The 17,465-nt window shown below is 35.6% G+C and overlaps 2 protein-coding genes across 4 annotated transcripts in view; one reads left to right on the plus strand and one right to left on the minus strand.

The window, feature by feature from the left end:
* Positions 1-8,788, minus strand: part of LOC108760513 (UDP-glucuronosyltransferase 2A3) — an 11,904-nt gene extending 3,116 nt beyond the window's left edge. The window contains exons 1-2 of the mRNA XM_018506524.1: positions 8,462-8,788; positions 7,257-8,401 (exon numbers count right to left, since the gene is read on the minus strand). Of these exons, the coding sequence (XP_018362026.1) occupies positions 7,257-8,370 (1,114 nt within the window). The 5' untranslated portion in view covers positions 8,371-8,401; positions 8,462-8,788. The remainder of the gene's footprint in view (positions 1-7,256; positions 8,402-8,461) is intronic.
* Positions 8,789-11,925: 3,137 nt separating this feature from the next.
* Positions 11,926-14,737, plus strand: Sac1 (phosphatidylinositol-3-phosphatase SAC1). Of its 3 annotated transcripts, XM_018506482.1 has the most exons (9): positions 11,926-12,162; positions 12,290-12,381; positions 12,451-12,631; positions 12,728-12,791; positions 12,871-12,982; positions 13,068-13,411; positions 13,596-13,973; positions 14,184-14,351; positions 14,420-14,737. In XM_018506482.1, exons 1-9 carry the CDS (start codon positions 12,125-12,127, stop codon positions 14,696-14,698), a joined length of 1,656 nt encoding a protein of 551 aa, XP_018361984.1. In that variant the 5' UTR covers positions 11,926-12,124; the 3' UTR covers positions 14,699-14,737. The 3 variants fall into 3 exon arrangements, with proteins under 3 accessions (XP_018361984.1, XP_018361982.1, XP_018361985.1); XM_018506480.1 differs by having other exon boundaries at positions 12,451-12,791; XM_018506483.1 differs by lacking the exon at positions 11,926-12,162 and having other exon boundaries at positions 12,359-12,381; positions 12,451-12,506; positions 12,613-12,791.
* The last annotated feature ends 2,728 nt before the right edge of the window (positions 14,738-17,465 follow it).

Genomic DNA, 17,465 nt, shown 5'->3' on the forward strand with positions numbered 1-17,465 from the left:
CCGGCCTCTGATTGGTTCGTGACTTCTTAAGACCGTACTTAAGACGGTCTTGAATATAAGACCTGACTATGAATCCCGGCCTAAGCTCTAATCTAAGGCCGGTATTCATAGGCCGGTAGTCTTATAGCGTATTCGATTTACTGACTCGACCCGACTCCGAGTCAACAGTTTGTTCTCTAGCTGTATTTCTTGCACAGTTTAGCTCTTCTTTTGCAGTTAAACAGAACAGACCATTGACTTGGAGTCGGGTCGAGTCAATAAATCGAACACGCTAATAGTCGATTCTTATTTCAAGACCGTCTTAAGTAATGTCTTAAGACATTACTTCACGAATCACGTCACGAACCAATCAGATAAATACCGGCCTAAATACCAAAGTAGCGCAAGCCTTTTATCTAAATCGAAACGTCGACAACTTTCCTATTGGCTACTTCGATCGCCATTTTGGACCTAATGGCCTGTAGTCCAATAAGCGCTTAATATTATTAGTACCGTAATTTCATACAACTATGGTCCTACGCCACAACTATGATCCAAACACCCGCGCGCACGACAATCCCGATACATAGATATAATACGTAGATATAATTGTAGAAATATCAATTAAATGTAAAAACACTAAATTACCTGTCAAGTAGACCAGCGAAAACACAGAATAGCTTGTCGTGATAACCGATGGTCGAGAATATCTGTGAATATTTATATGTAATATTTACATGCGTATATCTGTGAATATTTACATGTATGATTAAATATTACGGAATTGAGTATGCATATAATTCTTCATAAAAAGTTGATTTTATGCATCTATCAAAAATATTCAACAAAAATAGTTACTACTTGCGAATACAATCAAAGGAACAACTTTAATTAAAGAAAATATCACAATAGCGCAAAATCGATTATAAATTTATACGTAGAGTGTAGAGGCAATTCATAACCCGTAATTAATAAACTTTTATTAGTTTTGAAATTTTATGTACGAAAACGCATAAAGCCGGGGAGAGGAATATTATTATATTAACAAGATATACATCGAGACCGGAATGAGAGAACAAACGGAATGACAACACGTGTTACGTCAGCAATACAGTTAAACAGCGCGACAAAAAGCCAAAAACGACGATAAAAATATAAAAGAAAAAATATAAGTGTAAAGGTCTGTGCTGTAAAAGTGTGATCACTACTTGTGGAAACGGTTATCGCGAGACAACAGAATTTTCTCGCGACCGCAATCGATGTCATGCGAATTTGTCATGCGATTGATGATGTAAGAATGCGTCGTCTTGCATAACTAAATTGTTAATTCATTGCGTAACTTACGATTGCGTAAATACGATTGTGACATTGAAGAAAATGTGCTAATATCATAACAACGAGATGTATATGGTAGCATTTTGATGATTTGATTGAGAATTGCTAGTTTCATGATTAAACCTGATATTTTATTAGGTCGTCTAATAGACTTAACTATAAGGATTTACTTAATATTTTCGAATGGCTCTTTCTTTATAAAACCTTTAATTAAATTTACTCTAAACTAATTATAATTTATTTTACTAAAAGATTATGCCGACCTAAATAAATTTAATAGATATTATTAAGAAATTTTGTGTGATAAATTATTACCCATGCTTATCTGGTAATTTCTGAAAGTAGTCTGATTCGATTTTTTTTTAACAAAATTGGTTGAATCTATCAGTTTATGCAATCAGATTTTTTCCGGTGTACAAACCGACAAAAAACTCTTTACTTCATACATCGATTACTATTTACCTGTACGTTTTCCGTCTTCTCCGATATATAGGGTAACTCCGGTATATACACCGCACCTATCAAAAACTTAATTTATTAAGTATTATTTACTATGTTTAAAATAAACGAACTATATCAGTAAAAACTTTGTACTGTCTACTACTGTGAAAAAAAATATTAGAGAAGAAATCCGAAATATTTAGTTTTCATATTAAAAAATAAACTTTTTGAAATCTTGCATTTTTGCTATATACATATAGATAATGGGTGGGATATATGGCAAAAATGCAAGTGTTTCAACAAACTAAACAAAGAACACGAAAGTAAAGCACTTGTATTTTGCTATACAACATCCTCTACACGTATGTATCACGAAATAACCACTAGGTCTTTTACACGCCTTACAGTAATCATTTTATGTAGATTATAATTTATGATGACGCTACTTGTTACACACACAGTGACAAATCGATTCAACTCACGATAATTTCATTAATATTAACAGTAAGAAGCTGAAATTATAACTCAATACTAATATAACATAAAGGCATGTAACAGAGTAGTTGCGAGAAAATTACCCCTACTCCTTCTATTTTTTCTGACTTCCGCGGCGTAAATCCCAGCGCGGCGTATATACCGGAGTTACCATATAGTCGTCAATCAGCAAGATAAAAAAATATAATATTTTTTACATTAAGTTAAGAAATATGTGAGGTAATGAAAGTTGTTGTAATCCAATAATATAGTTTGTGCAAGTATTCCTAATTATTAGCTTGCAAAATTTGCAAACAGATCTAACAGAACGATCCTGTGATTGGCGATCCGCTGCATAGAGCATAAGGAACAAAATTGTCGCGTATGTAAAACGGCGGAACGTCAGTGATTGATTGGATCGTTCGATTACGCGAATATTGCAATATGCGTCATGGGACGGCACTCTAATGCTACAGTTATTGGCACAAGAGCGTGTTAGCTGTTTGTCCTGGAAAAAATTTTTGAAAAATAAATATATGATCTTGAATTATATACGCTTCAATGCGTATATAATTTACCTAATATGTCGTCCAGTTCTCTCCATTGTCGATTACGGTTTGGTAATGTCGAGGCATGCTCTTTTTATGAGATTTTCTACCAAAATCTTAGAAAGTGATTTCTAGATGATACGATAACATGATATGATAATTGTTTCCAAGTGAAGACATGCTTTTCCCTCATCTCGATCTTCATAGTAGCCCACACACATTTTCGATCAGGTTAACATCACAGATTGTGAAGTCGATATTAATCGTATTGTATATTTTCCTACTGTAAACATTTCTCCACGTGTAATTGCTTCAAAAATGATTTGAGTTTTGTACTTTGCCAACTGTAACCAGAAGCAAGTAATCAACGTTTAATCATTCACAGACTTACATTTACTCGTATATCCTTTTTGGACAATATTTCCTGAACTCGACGTAAGTTGGATTTTTTTCTAAAAAATCTTGACTTGATTACTTTATCATCTCTTTCGAGATACCGTAATCGCTGTCGACTTCTTTCAGGCAGATTGTCAACTTTTTGTTTGTTTTTTTATCCACTTCACGACGAATTGCCAAAGAGGTTGTATAAATAGAGTAAGCAAGGCATAGGGGCCCCTGTAAGTGGAAATGTTAGACAGTAGAAAAGGAAAGGACACGAGAGAATCAAGGGAGAATGGAGCGGATAGTGATTCTCTTCTCTGATTGGTTCCCAAATGTGCATGCGTGTGTGTACGTATATATATGTCATACACACAATGCTAGTGCGGTACAATAGTTCCATCACGCTCCAATCATATCTCCTACTCACTTCAACGGTGAGCTATAAATGGCGGCTTCCGGCTGAATCCGCTCCACTCTTCCTTGATTCTCTCTGGGGATGACCATCTTTTTCTAATATTGCGCCGCGCATAGAACTTTGAAAGCTGAGTGGGGCGGCATCGATATATTGCTCTTCTGAAATCTCCCCACCTAACACTGAAAATCAACAGCATGCCCTTTAAATTAAACAAGGGTTGCGGTCGATTTGGACGCTTTCAGCGCATTTTAGTACTTCTATTCTTATTTTACGTATCTAATGAACGATAAAGACAAAATGATGATTACAAGCACTTAAAGCGCGTGAGCATCTAAATCGACCGCAGCCAAAGATGCTGATAGCCATCTCGTTTTTTGTTTCTTTCTATTCGCTCACGCATTCTTAGCTGGCTCCCCTACTCTGTATACACAACCTCTTTGTGAATTGCTAAAACTATTCTACGTTCGGAATTAACGTTCACGCGTTGTAAGTTTCATTCTATTTTCTTTCTTTTTATGAGTAATGAATGATAAAAATAGAATAAAGCTTGCATCACGTGAGAGTCAAGTCCAAACGCAGCTTTTCTCATGTAACAGACAGAAGCTGCAATTTGGATGACTACATGAAAATACTGCTTCGAAACAACTAGTGTATACTCATTTTGTTTGTATCCGATTACAACTGTCATAGTAACTAAAGCAAACTTCAAAATACTTAAGCCTGATGTATTGCCAATATTAACATCCATAAATTTTACAATTGACATATATGAATAGAATTATGAATAATACGCTCTTATGTCACTAATAGTATAATTTTGCGTTTAACAACATAAATGTAATAAAACACATGGTGTTACACAACAGTTACATTGTTGATCAGTGATAAACTATGACATTGATGTTACTTAATTCAGTTGGTGTCGACTCGAATCTGGAGACACTGATAATGTCTCGGCGCTAGGCTACGCGCAGCGACACTGCCGTAGCTACTTTACGCGTAATATTAATACTTAAAAAAACAAAAATTATTATTTCTCACGTCCTTGAGCAACTTACATTTAACTCGAGAAAATTACTAATTTGATCTGTAATATAATTATCAATGATCATTAGCATCTATGTGCCAGTTCTGAAGAATCACTCGACCTTGGCGGACGCGCTTTGGACCGGGTGCATTCAATTTAAAATTTTTGAGAGTGTGGCCGACTCTGACTGTGCATTTGATTCCCCCGCGGATGGCTCGTCTCTCGTTCGTTCGTTCCGACGCGCGTTATTTCGGCGTGACGACATCGTAGACGCGGCGACATATTCGCGGGCATTGCATCACCCCAATACGTTATACACTTTAGTTCGTTTGACATTTTTTCAACGTGATCTGGCCGTATCGACCACCTTTTGTTATTTGGAGGCGGGAGCCATTAACTAATAAGAAGAAGAAGAAGCATCTATGTGCATATTATACTCACATGCATGGCTATTGTTATAGCACATCTGATTTCTCTATAATTATTTTGAAAATTACGCATTTATCTTTAGATATTAAATCGCAAAATTCATGCATTCTATTTTAAAAGCATGTGATATACGTGTAGTCAATGTAAAATATAAATAAATAATAATGTTTAAAATAATAATATTAAGAGTACATAATATAAATATCATATTTTTAATAATGATTTAATATTCGTTAAAGAACTCTTTGCTAAAATCGAGATTAAAAATTCTTAAATGAATTGTGTACCGAGCGGTAACGATAAGCTGATCTTGTTGTTATTCAACTTTTTCGTAAATATTTAATCTTCTTTATAAATCTTAATTGTATGTATATGAAGAGATGCCTTTCCGAGTCAAACACTGGTAATTCGTGTGTAAATGAATTTATTCGATAATTTCGTTACCAAACGTTTCGATCCTCGCTTCGGATCCTTATCAATGTATACAATTCCACAACTTATCATTGTTCTTCCCGGAACGCTAATTACAAACATATATATTTTAATTATTAAATGTTTAAAAAAGATATTTAACATAATGAAATTCTATAATACAACACTCTCATACCTATCACAAATGATAGTATTTATAATTTAATAACTTACACGATAATGTTGAGATTAGAAAATACGAAGTTATCGTGTGAAAAGACGGAACACATCTAAACACAAATGATCTTTCCGTCCTTTCATCCTAAAAACAAAGTAAAGAAAAATTGAAGAGAGAGAAACTCATTAGTCCATAAATAAACATGCATAGTTCTTATTTAACAAATCTGTGTCCGTTTGTATATTCAAACTATTATTCTGTTTCTGAATATGAATCATTTCCGGGATAAGTCTTTTGTCTCTAACATATTTTCCTCATCAAGTATTTTTATATTATTCCAATCAAACTCATGGGAGTAATTTAATCTGTGTTCTGTAATTACTGAATGTTGTTGAGTATTCCAATTGATGTGATTCTTATGTTCGCCTATTCGTGTTTTTAATGTCCTGCTCGTTTGTCCAACATATGTCGCGTCACAATCCTTGCAAAATATTTTATATACTATATTATTTGTGTGCCTAATTGTAAATCAATCTCGATATTTTATATTATATTCGATGTTTTAATGTCACGCATAAATGAAACATGCAATGTGTAATCTATGCGTCACACTACTTATTACCAATAGAAACTAGAAATTATCATGCGAATGATGCAACATAGATAATAAACACTCATAAATAGTATACACGTACACGTACTTCACTTTGAAATGTTAGACAATTATACATCATTTATTATCATTTAACTTCCATTTTACATAATTCGCATTATTTTTTGTTTATTATAATACTCACCAATTAAATTCGAATACAATAAATCGCATATTATGCAATAGATCAGGACTCGGCACGATTTGCACTTCTCGGCCGATTTTCTACTCCTCTCACGCGGTAGATTGAGCGCTTACATGTTGCTTCATTCTATCTTAGTTATGTAATAAACAAAAAAAAAAAGATAGAATGAAGTCTACAGCGTGAGCGCCCAAAGCGGGTGGACTCATATCTACGAGTGTTATACGCTCCTAAGCGTCGAGTGACATTTGAACCGCGCGCGGGGCGAAGAGGTGAGAAGAGTAGCAGAGGGCGGAGCCGAGTCGAAAATCGGCCGAGAAGCGCAAATATCGTGTGCCGAGCCCTGCAACAGATTATTAAAACACGTAATGTAAACTTTTACTACTTTTTTTAACCCCTTCAAACCTGATTTTATTATGTTAAAAAAATTTTTTTAATTTAGTTCATGCGCACTTAAGTAGGTAATCTATACTAAATAATTTTTTTCAAAATTTTGTCTATCTCTCCAAAATATACATTATTATCTATTATGTACATCAGATCTTAGAAAATGTCGACGGAATTAAATAATTTCAACAGATAACGTCTTCAAATTTAATGTATATCACAATATACGCAGAGTTTGAAGAGATTAAGAAGAAACAAAAAATATTTCTATGTGAAATTGTTAAGACCTTCGAAAAAGAATAATTTCATTTTCCTCCCCACCATACTAGTTAATAGTTTATAATCATTTTTTTTGTGCTTTCAGACTAACTTAAAGTCAAATAGATGTCTAATACAAGGACTCGACCTTGAACACATGCTGTTCCATAAAAAAAGAAGGGAACATTCTTTCACTTACTCATTACGTCGAACTGAGGCAGCCACTTTCTGACCATAACGTTGTCCAGCTTGCGCGGTAGTTCGTCAGCCTCCCATTTCCAAATCACTTTCCGCGGTATGGAGCCAATCACCTTTAATATAGCATCCAACTTCTCCTGTGGTATCGACGACATCTTGATCATGGAGCCTAAACTGAAATAGAGTACTCCCTCATGGGCGCTGTCAAGAAATTCAGCTATGTCCTTCGGTAGCGGATTGACTCTGGATGGAATGTGAAGTCCACCAATTTCTATCACATTCGGTAGCTGTGGCCTGCTGCCATGAATGCTACTGTGGGTATTCACCAATAACGCTTGCGATTGCAAGGCAATTTCTTTCAATTTGGGAAGATCCGGACCGAAGACTTCGTTGGCGACAACTTGATCGACAGATCGGAAGTAATATTCATAAATCGCTTTAGACAATAACAGCCATATTGCATTTTTTATTCGACTGAAGAAATCTAACGGTTTAGTTAATCCAAGTATTATAATCGGGATGTAACTAGGATTATCAGTATTAGCCATGTCACTGTTGGTCCACGGCATGATTTGATGCGATGATAAGGCCATATATGGCGCCTCAAAGCGATGAATAAAACCCAAAAAACAATCGGTATTGAAATTTTCCGTGAGAATTAAGTCAAATTTTTCGTCGGATTGAAGGAACTTTTTGACACTCGAACTTCGCAGACCGGTACTGCATGAGTAATCTGCCATGATCCTCAACATGTAAAGATCCAGCATGGGACGAAACCATCCGTGATTGATCTGTTGAAGATCTACAACGTTTACAAAGATACCGTCTTTAGGAATCACCAGACTAATGTCTTTATAATTGGGTAGCAGCTCTTTCACTTTGGCATTATCGGTCCTAGGAAAATACGAGATCACAGTGACCTCGTGACCTCTTCGAGCTAGTTCCTCCAGAAGCGGCTTGAACACGTCAAAATGACTCTTGCCAGGATGACCGAAGACACCAAGTATTTTAAGTTTTGTTTTCATTGTATTCACAAAAGTCTGATTAACAGCCAAACAACAAGTAGAGAACACCACGATTAAAGAGAAAACAATGGATGAATGTGTCTTCCGCATGTCGCAAATATGTTGAAATAAATTTAATTCAATTAAGTAAGATACAAGTCAACGTCGACAATTTCACCAAACAACAATCGATCTTTTTCGTAGGCCCTTGTCGACAACGGGCGAACTGAAAATCAGTCGATCAGCCTGTCCATCTATTCCTTCAGCATACAGCCAACTGTTTGAGTGATTATTCAACGATTGTCAGCATATATGTTACTAATAATAAGACACACGGGGGTAGGGATATCCATGATATAAAGACAAGGGTATGCCTATGCGCAAGATGTAATCACGTGACAGTCGAACGACCAATCAGAATTGTTATCAAGTTACGTCATCGTTTCGTGGTAAATTTGAATGTATTATTTATCAGTTCTATACTTACAACGCTCCTTGCAATACACTTTAACAAATACAAAAGATATTAAACACAAAATAAATATTAAAAAGCAATATTATAAATATAAAAATATTATAATATAAAAAGGAATACTAAAAATAAAAATACATAATATATTCCAGAAATTTATTTAATCCTCAAGTATTAAGGTTGAGACCACGCGTGAGACCACGCGAAAGAAAAAAAAACGCTATATCTGTATTCGTACTCTCTATGCTATATCGATTTGGTTAATTATTTAGAATACGGGGCCTCACCTCCGATTTTGATTAAATTGGGCTCATTCGACGCGTTTTCACTCACAATGAAAAAATCTGAAAAAAAATGCGTTGGTCGGCCTCGTGAACCGAGATATCAAGCGTTATGGCCGCAGCACACACGTCTCTTGCATAACGCATAATACATAGTGCATAATGGAAACAACCAATCGAAATTCTTCTTTTCCATGGAATGAGAGGAAAGGAAAGCTTCTGATTAGTTGATTCGCTTATGCACTATGCGTTATGCGTTATGCAAAAGCTTGTGTCTGGGCTCTTCGAAATTTTAGAGGTTAAGATACCTGTCACTCTGACTCGCTGCAGCGCTATGCATACGTAAGATCTGTTCTTTTTCGAAGAATTCTGACCTAGTTCTGGAATAGTGCAATAAGTTTTTGCACTAGTGTACTCCAATTCAGAATTTGAATTTAAAAATGAGAACACTGCTTTAAAAACAAAAATTCACTGCTTTAAAAACACAAAAGTACTGCTTTAAAAACACAAATTCACTGCTAATGCAAAGAATTTTTAAAGCAGTGAATTTTTGTTTTTAAAGCAGTAATCTTGATTCGTATGTACTTGACCGGACAAAACCTCCGGTTGTAAAAATTATTATTTTAAATCGTTTGTATTTCGTATGGTAGTCTCTCTAGTATTAATTTTGATATTCAACAAAGTTTAAACATGGAATCGTTTGTATTTCGTATAAAGAGTTATGAAGTACCATTAAAAATGTTTGTGAGTCATCGAGTATAAGATAAGTCACAGCCGACACATTTGCTTGAACCATCCAATACATTTGCTTGAACCAAATCGTTTAATCTTCCGGAGTTGCAATTACAATTTGCACACCTTTTGTCACAGTTGTCTATTTGTGCATTGCACCACCGTATACGCACACCTTTAAATAATTTACAATCAAAACATAGTGCAAGCAATTTCATAATACAGTCATGGAATATCCAAAATACTAGAGAGACTACCTATCCAACGGAATTTCCGTGACCGTAGCGCCTATATCTATAATTCGGTCAAATACATGATATTTTAATATTTAATTAAAAATGTCTGGATGACTCACAAACGTTTTTAACGGTACTTCATAACTCTTCATACGAAATACAAACGATTCCATGTTTAAACTTCGTTGAATTTAAATCCGGTTAATTATTTCGGTCAAGTACATGGTCCAAAAAAGAATGATTAATTGTAATTAATACAATGACTCACCAACCTTTTTATTTGCACTTCAAAACTCTTCATACGAAATACAAACGATTTAAAATAATAATTTTTACAACCGGAGGTTTTGTCCGGTCAAGTACATACGAATCTGATGCATTACATGAGGAAAGTTAAATTATTAAAAAAAGAAGAAAGTATAGTACGTATATATATAGTATGTACTTAAATAGTATATACATTATACGTACATACATTATTAGACTCGATATGTAGAGTCCTGGGGCTCTAATTATACGCAGTAAGTCAGGATCTACAATAGGTGTGTTTTAAGCCTTAAGCCGTAAGAAATTGACCAATTATAGTCGAATCCGAGAAGAATAAGCGATTATGATTCGCCCATTTCTTATGGCTCAAGGCTTAAAACCTTATCGTAGATCCGGACTAATGAATTAAAATGGCGCTCTGATCACGTGATTTAGACAGCCAATCAGACCATACCCTTCAATGTCGCATCTCTGTTATCTAGGCTTCTAACCACTGAACTATATATACACTGGAATGGGCATCGGGAAAAATTCGTGGCCGCAATTGATCAGTCGCCATTTTGATTTGATGCGATATTTGAGCGAATCAGAAGCGTTCGCGCGCGCGTTGCGATCGATGTATCGATCGATATGCGATCGATGTACTATCGATGTATGGAAATCTATATGGACATAAATGGTATAATAATAATGTCACTTCAATTATTTTTACCTATGAAATGAAAGGCCCTTTTTACTTCTTTGCCCACACCCAGGCACACAGCACTTCATGTTGATGCTTTATAGACAGTCACGCGATTTTATAATCCTTCAAATATAACCTCACACACGATAATCTTGCTGACATACGCGTCTTACTTCTTCTTCGCGTGAGAATATGCAGAATACGAAAGTCTAAAAGAGTAAACTCAATTGTGCGTTTGAAGCCGCGGGTCACACTTTCCAAAAATGATGACGCAATAACACGTCCGACCACGCCGGTAGACGATCACCAACGATCACCGTCCCATATGCCATATATATACGTCTTACTTAAGAACACTAAACGTAAGTGCGCATGAGCACCTGAAAGCTTCTGATTTGTTCAAATACCACATCAAATCAAAATGGCGGCTGATCAATTGCGGCCACAATTTTCTATGCATCACAGCGGAGATGCCCATTCCAGTGTATATATAGTTCAGTTCCTCTAACAAAATCGACCCCTTAAACGTGAAACAAGGATAGTATGACACAAATAGCGTTGATAGCGCGCTGCCCGAACGCAGCCCTGACTATGATTACCGGCTCTTGTCTTCTTACATCATGATCCCGTGCTATTGGCTGTCGTCGCTAGTTAACAATCGCTAGCGACAATCGTCGATAAGACATTAGAAAATCTCGCTATAGTCTCCTTCTAGTTTTTGATAATCTGTGCTTCAGGCTTCTAGTCTTCATGATAATCATGATCGTAGTAATTCGTGGATGTGACAGATTTCCTAACCTGAGTAGTCGTCAACTTTAACGATTTATATTTCGGTTTACAGGGCAGAACGACCCTCTTTTCTTGTCAAATCTTAATTTTTACGCGAAAACGCATCAATTAAGTATATTTTTATCAAAATTCGTGGTGACCAAGGTATTCTCAACGTTTATTCTTTTTTGTACCAAATTCTTTCGTTTTATGCAAAAACGCGTCGAAAAAGCCTAATTTTATTGATTTTTGAGGTGCGGGGGGGGGGCTAAACTGTTTATTTATTATGTGTATGAATGGATTGTGTTTCACCAGAAGATAGTAATTTATTTTTCCCAAACTTTATTTTATTATTATTTTTTCGCTTGCTCGTCTTTCTGCTCAGCGTATCTACTTACTTCCGATCTATTCATCATTTGACAATATGATGCCAAATATGGATATATATGACAGTTTATACTTGTGAGTAAATTATCAAGAAAATACATTTGCATAGAATGCATTTTATTTTGTAAAATACACATGTGGAAAAATTATGTGTGCTACCAATTTTATTGCTCACTCTAATTATCAATTTTTTTCTGCCAAGATATGCCACTCCAGAGAAGTTTTTCGTGGAACCAGTCGGAACTAAGGTCCTGCTAGTAGTCGATAGAGTGAGTCAGCAGATTTATACTCAAGGTAATTAACAGACGATTTTATGTGTTTGAATTAAACTAAAGTTGATGATCTTTGTTTTTCCTTTTGTAGTCGGCACTGCTAATCAGATTCCAACGACTGCCAGCCGTAGAAAAATATGGGGACTGGTAGGAACTATACATCTCTTGGCATGTCGTTACCTTATTGTTGTTACGGATGCTCAGATGTGTGGGACTATAGCTGGGCATAACATCTTTAAAATATCTTCAACAGATGTGATACCCTATACTAGGTCCTTTTTGCATTTGACTGAGAAACAGGTCCAAAATAATTCTACATACCTGGAGATGGTAAAATCTGTCTTAAATACACCATACTTTTACTTCAGTTATACCTATGACCTCAGTCATACTATGCAGAGGTTGCATAACACAACACCTGAATTCTTGCAAGTAAATATGTTGCGTGTTTAGATTGCCACTTTATGTAGTATCATAAGCAGTTTTATGGTAAAGGAATGTCATTATTTAGATGCCACTTCATGACAGAGCAGATCCCAGGTTCGTATGGAACGCTTATCTTCTGCAGGACCTAAGCGCAAGACCAGAGCAATACAAATTTTGTTTACCTATCATCCATGGCTGTATCCTTCAATAGTGTTGTATCATTAAAATTTTTAAGTGTTTATATTTTTCTGTAATGAACCCCCTTAACAATTGATTATATAGTCATTTCACTGAACACAGTGGTTGTAAATGGCATTGCATTCAATTGGGGTATTGTCTCTAGACGTGGTATACATCGTGCTGGAACAAGATTATTTTCACGTGGTATAGATGCTACTGGGAATGTATCCAATTATGTAGAGACAGAGCAGCTAATCGAGGTGAATGGCAATTGCAGTTCCTTCGTGCAAACGCGTGGATCCATTCCTTTGTTTTGGTATCAAGCGCCAAACTTGAAGTACAAGCCAAAGCCGCAGATTAGTCCACACGAGGATCATCAAAGCGCTTGTGCTCGTCACTTTGATGTCCAAATCTTTCATTATGGAAAGCAAATTCTAGTGAATTTGGTAAGCTTTCTTTTTTACATTTATTTATGATATTTAGATACTATAAAATTAAAATAATTGTGAAAAAAGCTTTTTTGTGAATTATATTTATTCCTACTATCTACAGGGATTGGCTTAGAAATGTTTTATTTTATAGAAAAAACTGTTATTGTTATATTTATAAACATACCAGTATTTTGAACAGATTGATCAGCGTGGACCAGAAGCATTGCTAGAAAACGCATATCGTAATTTAGTGCAAAGAATTAACAACCAAAATATTCGATATGAGGCTTTTGATTTTCATGCGGAATGCAGAAGACTGAGATGGGACAAATTGAACACTTTAATGGACCGATTAGCACATGATCAAGAACAGATGGGGTATTTCTTATTGATGAGGGACGGAGCATTGCTTTCGGCTCAGGATGGTGTTTTCCGTACAAATTGTGTCGACTGTTTAGACCGAACGAATGTTGTACAAAGCATGCTGGCGAAGCGAGTTCTTAACGAAGTATTGAGCAGGCTAGAGATACTTAGAAAGGTGGAAGATCATCCTGCATTTGAAAATCTTTTCAAACAGGTATTTTATTTTTTTCAAATAACTTCATATAATTTTTTATAAATTTTTACTATTATATAAAATGAAGAAGTAGTCTTATAATACGTAGATAATAAATAATAATTATAATATTAAATAATAATAAAAAGAAATATAGTCGGACAAGTAAATGATTTTTTAATAATAAAAATAGTTTTATTGATTAAAAAAATTGTTTATTAATATTTTTAGATTTGGGCGGATAACGCAGATGTAATAAGCATCCAATATTCAGGTACAGGGGCATTAAAAACTGACTTTACGCGAACTGGAAAGCGCACTAAATTGGGTGCAATGAAAGATGGTTTAAATTCTCTGACGAGATATTACAAGAACAATTTCGCCGATGGATATAGACAGGTAAATAATTTTTGAAAACATTTTTCTCTCTTTTGATGATATTGTGAACGATATTTTATGTTGTACAGGATTCGTTGGAGCTCTTTCTAGGTCGTTACATTGTCCAGGATGGCGAATGTACTTCCATTCAATGTCCCTTAGAATCCGAACGAAATTGGCGTTATGCTACATTCCCACTTGTTCTTTTAGTCGCGTCCTCAATGTTGGTCGCTCACATAATCTTACCATCGCGATACACAACAGAAATATTACTCTATATGCTATTTTGGGGCGCCATGGTGGCCGGCACCTTCGCCACCATTATCCACCATGGCAAGCAATATGTCGATAAGCCAAAATTACTTTAGAATTAATTAATTTTATAAAATTTTAAATTATATATATAGTCAACAGTTATCAATTAATATTTCGGTTTTTGTTTCGCGGCGCAAAAACAGATCTCGTCATGCGACAACAGATTAACGACGCCTATTTTCACAAAGTTAATTTATGTTTGTTTTCAAGAGTCCTGTTTGCATTTTACAGTTACACAATCACAAGCAGTTGCATCTGTCAAATAAACTTTTATTTTAGTATAAAGTTGATAGGGGGGAACGGTGTCTATTACAAATTATTAATACAGTGAAATTTGCACTTTTCGCATGATAGAGCATAGTGGAGTCTATTCTTGAATGACATTCGTTCCTTAAAATTCGCTTGACATTTTGTAACAAGCTTTTCTGACATATTGTAAAAGATCAAGTAATTAATCTCTGGTAGGATAAGCAGTAAGGCAGCCTGAAAATCCTCAAATAAGAGATTGGAGACGAGAATTTGATGTGCTGTTTTTCAGGACCTGTTTAAAGCGATGCTAAAGCGCCCAATAGTGACATCTTTTATTCATTTCTTACATTATATTAATATTATATATCATTCTGTCTTACTCAAACGCATACATATGTCTTTATCTAACATATGCCAGCATCATCTATCGCAAGTCGCGTGACTACTGCTACACGGAATTTCGGCTCCCAATCTTCGCAAAGCATCCATATACACGTATTTTCTACTCGGTGAAAATACTTTTCTTCTAGACTTTCAATCCAGTTCTCGGTATCGTTCGTTCCAGTAATGCGACCTCAGCTGCACGCTTATTTTTAAGATATGGACTCTAAAACTTTTATATCAAGCAAATATATATCTGAGGTGACAGCTGTACGGGCCAAAAGTGAATTTTTTAACTTTTTTTCGAGTTTCTCATGAAATCCAGTACAGCTGAAGTCCTGTCTGTACATACTTTAACTTATGTAATAATACTTTTGCAATCCGTAAATCCAATTCGGAGATTTTTCACCGAGTGGAAATGTGGGTAAAACAAGAGGCTTTAGCATCGCCTTAAGATAAAATGGAACATCCACCCATCTCATTCTATCTCATAAGCTTTCTACAATAAATTATTACCTAAGCTTTAAGTCTTATAGGCCTTCTACAATAAGCCATTAGTCATAAATCAAAAGTTAGAAGCTAAAAATTGACGACTGTGATTGGTCAACTTTTAGCTTCTGACTTTTGATTTATGACTAATGGCTTATTGTCATCGACATCTAGAATGGACCGCTGATGGCAATGGTGGAGGTAGAAAGACGATTAGAGTGAGAGGCAGGAATAATAAGATCGTTCTTTCTCTGTTTACTGAAGCCTAATTGGTTTTTGTTAATCCAACAACCAACCAGGCTAGTTAGAAAAACAGTAAACAGAGAAAGAACGATCTTATTATTCCTGCCTCTCACTCTAATCGTCTTTCTACCCCCACCATTGCCATCAGCGGTCCATTCTAGATGTCGATGCTTATTGTAGAAGGCCTATTATAGGCCTTCTATAATAAGCCGCAAGTCAGAACGACAGAAGTCTTAACCAGTTTTAACCAAGTCGTTCAAGTTGGCTATTGGCCAACTTCACCGATTATGACTTAAGGGGATTCTAAAGACATCTGTATTATCGACTAAACACATATAATTTTTGTATAACGAATACTCTTTTTCTCTTTCACGGATTCGAAAATCCTTTTCCAGGATTAAAGTATACCCATCAATACGTGTTTGTGAAGTGGAGTCTACGCTGAGAATGATCAAAAATTTCGAAATCGATATATTTACCATTTCTTAGTGTAATATGGCGTCTCAGCTGTCAAGTCGTGACAACATTTGCTTGATATGAAAGCTTTGCAACCCGAACGTACGAAATAATAATTCCCAAACACGTAATTTGCACGAACATACAACGTTGAATTCTTAGAATTAGATTTAGACGCTTTATCGCGACGAATTCGTTGTACGAAAATTGACACGCGTGACTGCGTGTATCAGTTGCGTGAGATATTGCTGTGGGGCAATATAAAAAGACGTGTCAATGTGCAGCGCGCGGCGCGACATCTAGTGATTTCGTCGGAGTTCGAGCTTTGCTTTAGGATCTCCTTAAGATCGCTTAGAACCTCTGACTTGCGGCTTATTATAGAAGGTCTATTAAAAGCCATAAGAAATTGATCAATTATTCTTTTCATATTCAACTGTGATTGGTCAATTTCTTACAGTTTAAGACTTAAGCTGAAATAATGACTTATTGTAGAAAGCCTAAAATATGGTGGATCAATAAAAAGGGTGACACCCAGTTGGACACGGCTCAATTGGACACGAGCCACTCACAGCGCTTGAGACTACATAGCTCCTAGTAGTCCGGGAGATGATGACACTAAAATGGTCATGATTTGTTACCGCTTGAAATCGTCATAATTCGTCATTTATTAGGTAAACATGTAGGAAACGCAAGTATGGCAAACCTCCCGCGGTTTTAAAATTGATAGCGTGTGATTGAAGTTGTCAAAAATTTGTTGCTTTTTTCGTAATAAGTTACCGGATGGCATGTGTTTCTAATGATAGTTTACGTAAAAAAAACCAATCGGAAGGTAGGTGCCATACCGTTTCTATGTATCGAAGGGGCCGTCAAATCAAGCTAAAGTTGTAAATTTTTTAGTGAAAAAAAAAAGGTTTGTTACCGGCTGTTTTTTTGTACATTGCCTATTTTCACTACGAAACATACAAAAATACACATGCCATACCGTTTGAGTGGACCTAAGGG

Source organism: Trachymyrmex cornetzi, unplaced genomic scaffold, assembly GCF_001594075.2.
Source record: "Trachymyrmex cornetzi isolate Tcor2-1 unplaced genomic scaffold, Tcor1.1 scaffold225, whole genome shotgun sequence".
Classification (NCBI taxonomy): Eukaryota; Metazoa; Arthropoda; class Insecta; order Hymenoptera; family Formicidae; genus Trachymyrmex; species Trachymyrmex cornetzi.

What these genes read in the sequence shown, in the direction of transcription:
- Sac1 (XM_018506480.1), top strand. Translation starts at nt 12,125, where the DNA reads ATGATGCCAAATATGGATATATATGACAGTTTATACTT. An exon ending in CAACACCTGAATTCTTGCAA is followed by an intron (nt 12,792 to 12,870) that starts GTAAATATGTTG and finishes GTCATTATTTAG; the next exon opens with ATGCCACTTCATGACAGAGC. An exon ending in AGCAAATTCTAGTGAATTTG is followed by an intron (nt 13,412 to 13,595) that starts GTAAGCTTTCTT and finishes TATTTTGAACAG; the next exon opens with ATTGATCAGCGTGGACCAGA.